Source organism: Rhinatrema bivittatum, chromosome 17, assembly GCF_901001135.1.
Source record: "Rhinatrema bivittatum chromosome 17, aRhiBiv1.1, whole genome shotgun sequence".
Taxonomy (NCBI): domain Eukaryota; kingdom Metazoa; phylum Chordata; class Amphibia; order Gymnophiona; family Rhinatrematidae; genus Rhinatrema; species Rhinatrema bivittatum.
Window position 1 is genome coordinate 7153220 of NC_042631.1, and position 12533 is coordinate 7165752.

General features: G+C 40.8%; 1 protein-coding gene across 4 annotated transcripts in view; it reads left to right on the plus strand.

Annotated features, from left to right (window-relative positions):
* The window catches only part of SLC1A2 (solute carrier family 1 member 2), a 75406-nt gene that overhangs the window by 26257 nt on the left and 36616 nt on the right, over window positions 1-12533 (plus strand). Inside the window, exon 1 of one of the 4 annotated variants that reach the window (XM_029582738.1) lies at window positions 2157-2406. The exons of the other annotated variants lie outside the window; for them this stretch is intronic. Within the exon in view, the coding sequence (XP_029438598.1) occupies window positions 2390-2406 (17 nt within the window). The 5' untranslated portion in view covers window positions 2157-2389. Of the gene's footprint in view, window positions 1-2156; window positions 2407-12533 lie in introns of those variants that run through there. 4 annotated transcript variants of the gene reach the window in all.

Here is a 12533-nt window from a genome sequence, read left to right on the forward strand (position 1 = left end):
GCATCCAGACCATCTTCACTCTTCAGGGAGTCTTCTAAGTCCCAGCAGCTGTGTCCCTACGGGCTCCTCCTGGGGGGATCACGAGCTTCCAGGGTGAAGCCTTCATCTCAACATCTTCGACAGGCCTTGCCATCCGATGGTAGAGACCGAAGAGGGTTGACTTTCTTTTCGGTAGCGCTGACTCTACCTCGGAACAGGGGTCCACTTTCCGATTCATAACATTTAGGCACCTAAATTTAGATGGATTTTCAGCTGAATTTAGTCACCTAGTGCTGAAAACTGATGCTTTAGCTCCTAACATTCCCCCCTGCCATAATTCTGCCTCACTAGCTGCCCTCATTTTAAAGTCTGGAATTTAAAGTCTTAATGAAATTAGACTCCCAATTACACATATGTACTCAACCCTAGTCAATTTTCAAAGGGGATGAGTTAGACTCTAAACCCCCTTTAACAGGCCAGTTTGCTAATGGTTTTCTCTTATTTTATATCTAAGGGAAAATTACTTAAGTGAATGGGACCCTAAGTTAGGCTTCTAAACCCTTTGAAAATTGACCCCAATGCATCTTTCTCATAGAGCAGCCTTAGTAAACCAAGTGCAAAGTGCAAGAGAACATTCAGTACCTGGGCCCTTGTATCTATGGGGTGGGGAGGGAAAATCCAATTTATTTATTCTATTTTAATTTTCTTTACCCCTCAACCATGTCTTAAACCTTGAGTCAAATGTATCGGAACAATTCAATTGATGTCAATGCCTATTTATGAAAACTACCTCCGTTGCCAGTCATTATTTGTTGATTTATAGCTATGAATGTTACTTTTGTAAACCGTTGTGACCTTTGACATGAAACGACAGCATTTAAAATGTCTAAGTACTGCTGCCTTCCTCAAATGCGCAGCTGTCTGGGAAGACGGTAAGTCTGCAATACAAACAAGATGCTGTGCAGTTCATGAGTTAGGGTGAGCTTGGAACTTACGCTTCTTATTCCGATGCAACTCTGTCCCCGTGCTGAGTCCCGTCATGGAGCCTGCGCCCCTGGAAGAGTTCACTGCTAATCTACAATCTCCCCGGGTTCAGAAACCAACTGGGAGTTGGAACGTCTAGAACTAGCCCTGAGAACAGCCGCAAAAGTGACTTTGATTAAAAGATTTATTTATTTTTTTTCCTTTTCATACTACTGTATATCGACGGGGAGCATTTTAGTCCTGCAGGCATTTGTTTGGCTTAAGGCTGAAATATTGCCTTAAGATAAATTTTCATTTTATTAGTTAGCCTTATAACTTACTTGTTCCTTGATAGATGCTCCAAGCAAGGTTAAAGTGGTATTTTTAAGTGAGTACTGAAGCTTTCGATCGTAGGACTGCAGAAATACTCTGTCAACTTATTCTTTAGCATTTTGCAGTTCATCATTATTTACTGCAGTGAGGGTTCCCTGAACTCGTGTGCTAGGATACATCTTGGGAGATAACGCTGTCTTTTAAAGCCTGATGGCAGTCAGTGTAGCTGGGCTTAAAAAAGGTTTGGATAAGTTCCTGGAGGAGAAGGCCATAAACTGCTTTAATCAATAAGCAATAGCAGCTTGAGATCTATCTAATGTTTGGGTACTTGTGACTCGGATTGGCCACTGTTGGAAACAGGATGCTGGGCTTGATGGACCCTCAGTCTGACCCAGCATGGCAAGTTTTTTTGTGTTATTTTGACAAATTTGCATGGCGTAGATGGTGCTGGGGAGGGATTTTGGCAGTGCTCCAGGATGGAAAGAGCACACAATATACATCCTAATAATCACATTTCAAGTGTAAGAAATAGTGGGACAACTTATTGTGACAAACCTTTGTTTAAATTCTAGGAAAAATTCTCATCAAGCATGAAAAACACATTTTTTTTCTTTCTACTTGTTCTTACTTCGGGTTAAATAAACAGATGTGTGGAAATCTGTCCCAGGTCCTTGTCAGTGGAACTTTATATATGAAAGGTCATGAGCTGCTTTTCGGAAACTGGTCAATAATAAAAATTAAAGGTTTATGGAAACAGACTGGCACCATTAATGTTTGACTGACTGACTTCTGATTACCTCTCACCCGGAACCAGATTTGAACTGGCAACCTGGAAATGGACGGCTGAGTCAAGCAGGTCCACAAAAGTGGTGGAGGCAATGTTTCGAAAATACTCCCAGTCAGGCTGAACTGTCTCTGTTACGCAGTTACGCAATACCTGGACAAATGTTCAACAGCCTCGAGGGCTCAAGAGTCAACATAAACAATGAATTACGTCAGACAGTGACGTGGAATCATAGACGTGAACTCAAGTCCAGCTGATGAGATATAAGTCAGGGCTGGATGCTGGTGGCAAGGGAGTCAGTCTGTGGGTGTTAAGATCAAGGAGGGTGCCATGAGGACTTCATACAGGTTAGAGTTCTTTTTCCTTGGATATTTTTACATTTGTAGCTGGACTTGCATTTCCCTTTGCCTGCACTCAGCTGTCCATGCTGATACATTTTTTGTAACTTTATGATATCAATGCAAATCGATTTAAATTAATTTGGACATAGGTTCAGAACAAATTAATCCTTATTGGTCTAATGAGATGGTTGGACAAGGTAATCGTAACAACCTGGCACACACAGTCACGGAAACGTCAGGGGTCACATCAGGCCCTCCCATATAATCTCTTCCCCTCTGTCAAAATCACCACACAGGACAACAAAAACTGTGATAAAGAAAAAGAACAGAACAGTTACTCTCCAAAAGGAAACTAAATGATATAGTTTCCTCCTTAAGCTAGAGTACGTCATCCCACATACACCCTTTAGGGTTGAGAAGGCAGGAGCTGGGACCATGGGATTTCTCACTTTGATACCAAATCCAAGCACGATGGTTACTTACAGGGCCCTGGGTGTGATCTTCTTCTTTTTTATTTCCTCTCCTTCAGTTTCTCAGCTGCAGATTGTACAGTTCAGTGTCGTTCAGCAAAAGTGAGAAGAAGTTTCATAGCATCAGACATGGTAGAGAACCTTAGGGAAGAGACATTTTCCCAAAGCTCGTCCACCTCATTCCCTGAGTGAAAACCAAACCTGCTTTACGCCCTCTGAAACTCAAGGAGGCTGTGCTCTTTCACCCACTAGCAGATGCCGGTGACAGCAGCCTCTTACCAACATCATATCCTGTGACGTGGGTGCCATTAGTAACCAACACTCAGTTGAAGAGTGCCACCAAACTGTGTCTACCTACTGAAGCAGTCATGATACTTGCTAGTGCCACCTAGGTCTCTAAAGCAAATTTCCAACTTTACAAGCTTTGAGGAAGGAGACCTAGCTGCTAGCAAGATACCTTGTGAGTAGCCTCTAATATTATGTGGGACTGCTGGGGACAAGAACATCCTCCAGAACCAGCAGGTAGTTGAGAGCTTGAGGGATGCCCCTAGCCTTCTACCTCCAACTCCATCCTCACCTCCATCCCTAGCAGCTGTACTCAAAAGTCTAAGATATGGAGGATCTTTTTGCAAAATGCATTCACTTTTGGAAGACCTTCTTAGAGGAAAGGCACTGGGCTATCTTTCAAACAGTTATATGCAGCATCTTTTTTTTTTTTAGAAAACCCATTACTATTGGTTTTAGGGAAAGCCAGTAATAGTCTGGGGATTTTTCTCCAGTCGACAGTAGCAGGAAAGCCCCAGCAAAGGAATAATGCATCTCCCTGGCCCCTCCATCCAGTGAGGTGGCACGCTAGCAGCCCTAACTCGTACATCAGCAGCAACAAACCATAATACAGCAGATTCAGTGATGTTCTGCATCACTGTCGCAGAGCGAGAGGCAGGCAGCATAAAAAATGGTGACATGGAGGAATAGTTGTCCTGCATTACCAGTGACTGTGCGGTTGGTTGAGAATGTGGAAGTTAAGCGGCTGCTCCATCTCTTAGCTCCTAACTAAAAAGTGCCTTCTAGGATGACATTTAATAAGCAGGTGATCCTTATCGTGAATACTCATTGCTGTCCTTGGATGCAGGTGCAGCTAGCAAAGACAGAGGGGAAAGTCCTTTTCACCCCCAACATCTGGACCAGCCAGAATGCTACACATGCCTACCTCTTTCTTTGATGGCAGCTGGGCAAGGCAGGGTCAGGTAACAGCTCTAGTATGACCTGAGCTATATTTTGGTCCATATCTTAGCCCCTCTCTGGGTGCCTTGGGATCTTTACGTCACTGTTGCTTTTCCTGCCCCCTCTCTCTTGGTTCGTCACGTTGCTATGTTATACCACTGTTCTTGCTGGCTCATTCTGCATTTTCTGCCTTGGGGTTTTGATGCCAGTCTTCTGTACCTTAAGGTGTTTCTCCCACTGTGCTTGCTGCCTTGTTATACAACTCCATGCCTTAGGTGTTTGATGCCGTTCTGCTCTTCTTTCTGCCTTGCTGTACACTTTGTGCCTTGGGGTGCTAGAGAAGAGTGCATTGTGGGAAAAAAAGATAGTTATATTTCCCTGCATTTCCTGGTCCTTGTGATCCAGCCCGATGTGTGTTGTGGTCTGCAGTAGGAAGTGCATGGTTGGAGGTGGATGTGAGGTTGTATGTATGTCGGTGTGCATGTGGACCATTAGGCAAACATCAGCATTGCACTGCAATTTAATACATAAACAATGTAAATGAAATGCCTCATCTTTGTGGGGAAAAAAAATTAAAGGTGGAGGACATTTGTTCAGATATGTTCCCTAAAGAGGCTTTCTTTTGTGCCACCAGATGGCATGCATTCATCAAAATATACTGCTAGGTGGTCATATAGTCAGTGACCAGGACCGGCTGTCAGAAAGGGTAAAGGAAGATATTATGTTACACCTGATCTTGGTAATCCCTTTCACAATGTGTAAGATGGAGGAGGTTTTTTCATTTTACGAAGAAGATGCTTTCTCTGTTTGTCTTTTTCATTAATTCACTTTGGGATCAAGGATATTGGGGAAAAATCTAAGAGAAGCTGGGAATGTAGTCAGGGGAGTGAAGACAGAAATGGAAGAAAACCTAGCTAATATAGTAAAAGGGGGGGTGACTTTTATTAGATTATATATTAGTGTAAGCAAAACCTGCAAGGGCTGATGTGCTTTGGATCTGGTGTGCAGAAGGACATTGGGGCCAATATGCAGCCATTATCTGGTTATACAAGTTAGCCGGATCAACTTATCCAATTAATTGGACTGAGAAATTCAGTGGTGCAGCCACAGTACTGAATATCTCAGCCACACAAGTTTTATCTGGATAACTTTAGGCCAGCTGGCACTTATCAGGAAACATTAGCTGTATAAGTATTCCCATCCTTGAATGCCCCAATCCACTTTATAGCCAGATAAAAAGTTAGCTTAAGTGATAGCCATTGACCTTGCCTGCTTATTCAAATGATGCCACTTAATTGGCTAAGTGACACTGAATATTGGGTCCATTACCTTTGTGATGTGCTCCTGACACTTTTAGTTCTGGTTATAGTTCACCCCAGCAGGAACACCATACTACAGTCTGTACTGGTGTAAGGATGTCCAGCTGCCCTAGGCAGTGATGTCTTCATGTGATATCTCTCTCTCTCTCATCACACATGACAAATGGTATGCTCCAGTGCTATTGGTATGCTCCAGTAGACACCTATGTTAGGTCCCTGGTGGCTGAATCCAGGGAATAACTGGGCAAAGGTACAAAAGTGTATGGTCTATGTGAGAAGATTTATTTCACAGGGCCCTACAGTTTCCCATACAGGAAAGACATTTAACATAAGGAGAACCCTTCTCCTGCTGCCCCTTTAAATATAGTATATATTATTCTATGCAGAAAATGTGAAGAGGGATGCAACGCTAGCGAAACAGGCCAGAAGTTAAAGCACAAAATAAACCTGTACATGGACACAAGGTAACACGTCTTAAAAAAGAGCAAGGTAACATCTGTGTTAGGAGCATTTTTTTGGACTAGATTGTTGCATCTATGACTTTATGATCAGGATACCACAAGGGAAATTCCGAATGACTGACGAATGTAAGGCATTCAAAATTAGAGAGAGGCATTTTCAATCCCCATGGGTAGCTTACAGGCCCGTGGGTACTTTGCAAGTCCAATGTTCAGAGAAACTCCTTTGAAAATCCAGTGCTGGACTGGTACTGCGGGACCCCTTTATTCCATGTTTGCTGGTGCAAAGTACCTAGGGTAAAGTCTGGGTTGGCTTTTCAAAATGTAGTTTGAGCTTCCTGCCCCAATGCCATCCTTGTTCCCCGCATATGGGAAGGGGCTGGGGGAGAAGAGAATTTTCAGAGTTTAAAACCACCTAAAATACTGCCCCAAAATGATCAGATCCTTCAGAGCGAACGCACAAGGACTTGACAGAGGCATGGACTTTCTGGGCTTACATTGCATAAGAATCTGATTGGGGGTTTTGCATGTAAGCAGTGCTTTGGAACTCAAGGTGGTTTGGCAGATTTGGGAAGGGGAAACCATGTTACGTGCACACCTCCCAGCTTTGGAAAGTAGGCACTAAATCTATGTGCACACGCTTCCGCCTGCTCGGAAGCCAGGAATAGAGGTGCATGTGGATGTCCTGCATTGGTCTGCACCCTCCTGGCAATTTTCAAAATGGACACACACACGTCAACTTTTGAAAATTCATCCTAACGTCTGCATGTACTTTGGCCCTCCGTGGGCTGCTGAAAATGACCTTCCCTGAGTCACTGCTGGACATTAATTCTGCTGTTTCTCTGTCCCCTTCTCAGCACTTTGCTAACACCTCACCTGTTGGGAACCAGTTTGCATTACCATCAGCAGAGCACCACACAGGGACTACTAAAGTCAACACTTTCTTGATTCTGAGTGGCCCCTTGAGGTCCAGCTCAAGATCTACAGATCTAAGGTTCACAAAGGCCAAGCTATTTAAGTACCCCTCTGACCAATAGTCTTCATATATATTGTCACATAATCTGTGCCATATAAAAAAAAGATTTTTCCCACAGCTGCTGCTGTTTACTATCTAGGAATCACGTACAACATTCATGCTCGTTGCTTTTCTTCGGTTCTTTCCGCTTCAGCCATATGCCAGGTAAAATAACTAAATCTCCTCCTGCTTCTGACCTTTTCAGAGTATTTTAAGCACTGAATGCCAGAAGTTTAATTTGTGTTTGAGTCTGACATATTGACATAAAATCTCTGACCGCCAGAAAGGTTAAGGAATGTCATGACAAAGAGATTACAAAATGGCTGGAGAAGATAAGGCTCGATTCTCTTGCAATACCAGGGCAAGTGATGGTCAGTGGATTTGCATATCTGATTGAGCACGTTTCAGTAGGAAGGCAGTCTTTGCAATATTCAATACCATTTGATACATAGCTGCAATGCATGCATCCAAAACATATCCTCATAAAGAGAATAATGCTTTTCAAGGAATCCCATTTACTATTGTCATCGTGGATCGGTTTTTCAAGGCAACCATCTCACTAGAGTATTAGGGAAACCACCGTGACTGGTGCTTTTCAGCTGCCAGACATGTATGCTAGAACCTCATTAATGGCAAGGGCTGCTCTTTTTCTCAGTAGAAGTGTCTCTCTTTATCTTTTTCCTCTACGTTTTATCCGTGATCGCTCTGGAAACGAGATCCGTGCACAAAGGCTACAGTAATCCTAAAAGATTCACTGCTTCTCATTTTTAGCAGCCAGGAGAGTGGTACTCTGGCAGGTTTGTTATACGGCCCCATCTACTTCTGTCTCTCTGACGGTGATGCCTGCCTGACCCCGCAGGGTCATCACTGGCAGGAAGGGGAGCTGCTATCTGTTTAATTCTGGGAATTTATCTGCCTTATCTACCCAAAGCAGCCGAGAACCAGAGACGAAGACGGCTGGTCAGACCGGATGGCCCAACAGGTCCCTTATCTACCCTCATCTACTAGGTTAGGTATTTATTTTTCATGACTGAGTGGAGGGATCAGTTGAAACCAGTCTAAAATAGATCTGATTTCAGAGGAAGAGTTTTGGCTTGCTTCAATAGCCACATTAAATTGAGAGTAGTGCTTAGAACAATCTGCTTTTGGACCTGGCAAAGTGAAGAGCTGTTGAAGAGAAAAGTAATCCATGAATGACTGGGCCTGTAAAGTTTTAAGTGCCGTCTGGACCTCCTGCTAAAACCTGGCTGTGTGGGTGGCAGGCAGGCAGGCAGAATTCGCTGCCTCCTGTAAGGGAGAACAGGGTGTGCTGCGTGCAGGAGCGTCGTCACCCTCAGGCCCCAGGGTTCAAAATTAGAAGGATTTTGTTTTTTTTGAGGGTGGGGTCCCTTGCACAGTGGTGCTATAAATGTAAGCATGAGCAAACTCAACAGAGTGAACCCCATTAAAGTAAATCGCTCCGTGTTCCCAGGTTCACGCTCGCCCCCTCTCTGTTTAGCAACAGATTGGCAGCTCTGATTCTTAACATCTGCTGGCAGATGAACCAACACCAAACGAAATGATCTCTGCTTGAACGACTTGGATACTGTGTGATGGGGCTTTTTTTTTTTTTTTTTTTCTTTTTTACTTTGTGATATGCATGACTGACTGGGAAATCTGAGGTTTTTCTAAGAATTTATAAAGATTTTAGTTAGGTTTTACACACTGAAGGAGAACCTGGAGTGATGTAGGACATGATAGGAGCTATGTTTTTAGGAATATTTTAGGATTATTAGATATTTTATGTAGCGAATGACAGTTTTAAGTTAAATTATAAAATTTAACATAAAATTTATGATGATTTATTGATTTTATTTGTTGTAAACCGTTTCGATAGATTTTTGAGTGACGGTATATTAAAAAAAGTTAAATAATCTAGCCTCTTGGGATCTGCTGTTGGCACGTGTGATGTACAAAAAAGAGGACATTTCACAATTAAATATGGAGCAAGTGCTTCGTATTTGAAAAATCACTTCTGGTAATATAGTTGAAATCTCAAAAAGCAAATTAAATATTTATTATCAATTCCCAATAAGAGGTGAGCAGCTGACCCACTTGAGAAATAAGTGTCGTCGTCTTCTGGTCACACAGTGGCAGAGCAAGAGATTGGGGCGGGGGGTTCCATTCATTTGAAAAACATATGAAACCGCCGACGACATATGTTGTGTCGTTTTGTGTCACTTTCAAATGAATAAAACAAAACATTTTTGCTTTATGATGTTTTAGGATTTTAACTCGCTCTAATCACTGATTGGATTGCACGTTAAGAGCCTGACTTTCAATAGAAGTTCCGTGAATAAAATGGGGTTTTATGCAGGTTAATTGGCATTTGAAAATAGCCTCGGGGTGAGGGTTGTGCGTTTAAAATTTGCACAGAAGCGATTCCATATGTACTTTGTTTTACATGCACTAGAAAGTGGCAGACTAGAGAATGGGGTTCGAAAAAGAATACCAGTTATGTTCCAATTGCTGATTTTCCAAAGTATGTGCATGAGTCTACTGGCACACGAGGAGAAGGTGTCAATACGCACATGTGTGCCCAACTGGCTTTCACACACACAAATCCACTTTGAAAACTCTAGCCCTATGCGCACCTCTGAAAATTACCCTCTCCACGTTTCATTGCATGCTAAATGGTTTTAGCAAGCATTAAAATACAAAAACATAAAACATTTTTTAAAACCCCAAAACTGAAAATGATAAAACACAAAATATTTTTCCATGCACACCCCTAACATGGATTAGACTGTCTCAGCCTTTAGCTCTCACTACTGTGGATTATATTTCGTTTCAACCTTCCTAGCCAGTAGATTCTGAATTCTTTGCATTACTTTCTATTTACTTGCCAGGTTGAAGATTCTGGCTCTGGTCACTAAAGGGTTAAATAGAAATGTATTTAGATTTAACTCCTGCCTTTTCATTGGTAATCCAAGGTGATTACCAATTCAGCTACAGGAAGCATTTCCTGAGGCAATGGAGAGCAAAGTAACTTGCCCAAGGTCACAAGAAGCACCAGTATGGCTTCCTTGCGGCTCAGCCTGCCTCTCTAACCACTAGGCTACTCCTCCACTCTTCCACCCCTAAAATTATAAAAATAAACTGTGCTTTCCTTTCACTTTTGTCAATAGGACTACTATAGGTACCATGTCAAACTCATCTTGGCCAAATATTGTAAAGCCCAGCTATTATAATGTGCTTTCTGATTGAGCACTTGAATAGCTTATATTTGTCTTTTGTTATGTTGTCTTAGTTTTTGCTGGTTTTTTATGTGTTAATACTGTAAATTGCTCAGAGCTTGTGCATGTAGTGATTAAGACAGGTTTTTAACTCTTTATTTATAATTTCAAATCAAATATAAATAAATATTTGATAAAGAAAAATAGGCAGTATAAGAGGCAAATATACACAATAGTAAAACACAAAAGATAAATTCTAATTGCCACATTAGGCCCCCACTATATTTAGGGGGGGAACAAGAAAATAACCATAGGGAATTGCTAGAACAAAATTCAATGTAACCATAATAAGGAAGGAAGCTGCAAAGTAGAATACAAGCAATGTCCATTCTAGCCAAAGAGGAAGGAACCACAACCCCCTCGACAGGCGTCCAGAAAAAGTTGTAACTGACTGGGATAAAAAAAACAAACCAAATTTAGCAGAATCGAGTTATCACACATTTATGGGGTAACATGTGGCTCCTAAAGAGAGAACAGAACCTTTCATAGCTAAGAATTTCTTTCTTCGTTCTTGCCGTAACCTTCATTGTGTCTGGGGAAAATCCAAATCTTTTGGCCTTTCAATGGAATGTCTTTATTGCGAAAATATAGCCAAAGAATGTCGTTGTGGTCTTGCATAAAGACAAAAGTCACCAATAACAGCTCGGTCAGTCACACTTACTTCATCAGAGTTTTCAAGGAAGTCGGTTAAATTAGTAGGAACATCCATTACATTATTGTCCATTGATCTTCTAGAAGCTGGAAGGAAAAAGATCTTCTCCATAGGAGGGAGGGCATTTTAAATATGAAAACAATCAAATTGCACTAAGAGACCAAAATTAGGGACCTTGGAGTAATCATAGACCCTGGACTGAATTTTAAAAAACAAAATTAAAGAAGGATTCTATAAACTATTACTGCTAAGAAGATTAAAACCACTATTAAATGCAAAAGAATTTAGAACAGTACTGCAAGCATTGATTTTCAATAGTACTGATGATTGTACTGCCCTACTGCTTGGATTACCATACTCCACTATAAGACCCCCTACAGATTCTGCAGGTCTCTGCTGCAGGGATACCGACCGGAACACGCAAATACCACCATATAACGCCAATCCTCATTGAACTGCACTGGTTACCAACTGATCAAAGAATACAATATAAAACATTTAACAATTTTACATAAAGCAATACACGAGGAATAGGTGGAATGGTTAAATGCATCTATAAGACTACACATGCCGCAGCGCAATTTAAGATCATCAAATAAAGGGCTACTGGCAATTCCATCACTATCATCAGCCAGTCTAACATCTGTTAGAGAAAGGGCACTATCTCTCGCGGCCCCCAAGATCTGGAATACTCTACCTGTTGAAATAAGGCTAGAAACAAGGCAGCTAGAGTTTAAAAAAAAATTGCTTAAAACCTGGCTGTTCAAACAGGCTTTGAATGAGAGTAACAGCTTAGCAAACAAGAATGCTTGATCACGCAATGCACAAATTATGAAGCAGGACTCAAGTTTTAGGATATATATTTTTATTTGTAATTAGTTAAAATTTACTTAAGTTAATGATGTATGTATATTTTACTTTCGTTGACTTAATGTAGTTTATGATAAGATTGTAAACCAATGTGAAGGTTTGGTCCATACTCCGGTATAGAAAAACATAATAAATAAATAAACATTATCTGGAATCTATAAATTTAGCAGTGTGAACTTAAAAATAAATAAATAAATAAAAGGTTTATTGAGCAATTTTGACACTCCTGGAATTTTTTTTTTTTAAAGTTTCATTGAATTAATTTGAGACATTTTAAATAAACCTGAAGGTGTATTCAAGAAATTCATATTCATACACCTAACGCCTCTCTCTGACTTATATTACTCGCTGGCTTTATCATGTAAATACCTGTAAATACTTATACTGTTATTAGTATTATTAGGCACATATTATTATTATGCAATTTCTTCCATCAGTTGTTTTCTCTTATTGTGATTTTTAAGTTTAATGGAATTTTATTATTATTCTCTGTTTCAATGTAAAGCTCTCTTAGCTGCATTCTGTTTATTGTAAACTGATGAGATGTTCGCAACGTTCATCGGTATATAAAAGCTTCTAAATAAATATTCAATTTTCAAAAATCTTGCATCAGTTTGTCAGATTTATGGATTCTATTTAGATTGGACAGAATTGCAGAAATCCAGAAAAAGGTGTTAGAAGGGGATTATGAGGCAATAATCAAACCGCCAGCATTGGTGCAAACCCCGATGTTTAAAATCGACTTCAAATTATTTGCATATCACTAATTAGCACTGTCATGCTTGCTGAACTATACTGTTTATTATCCTGTCCATTCCTGCCATTTATGTATTTTTTTCACAGGAATTCA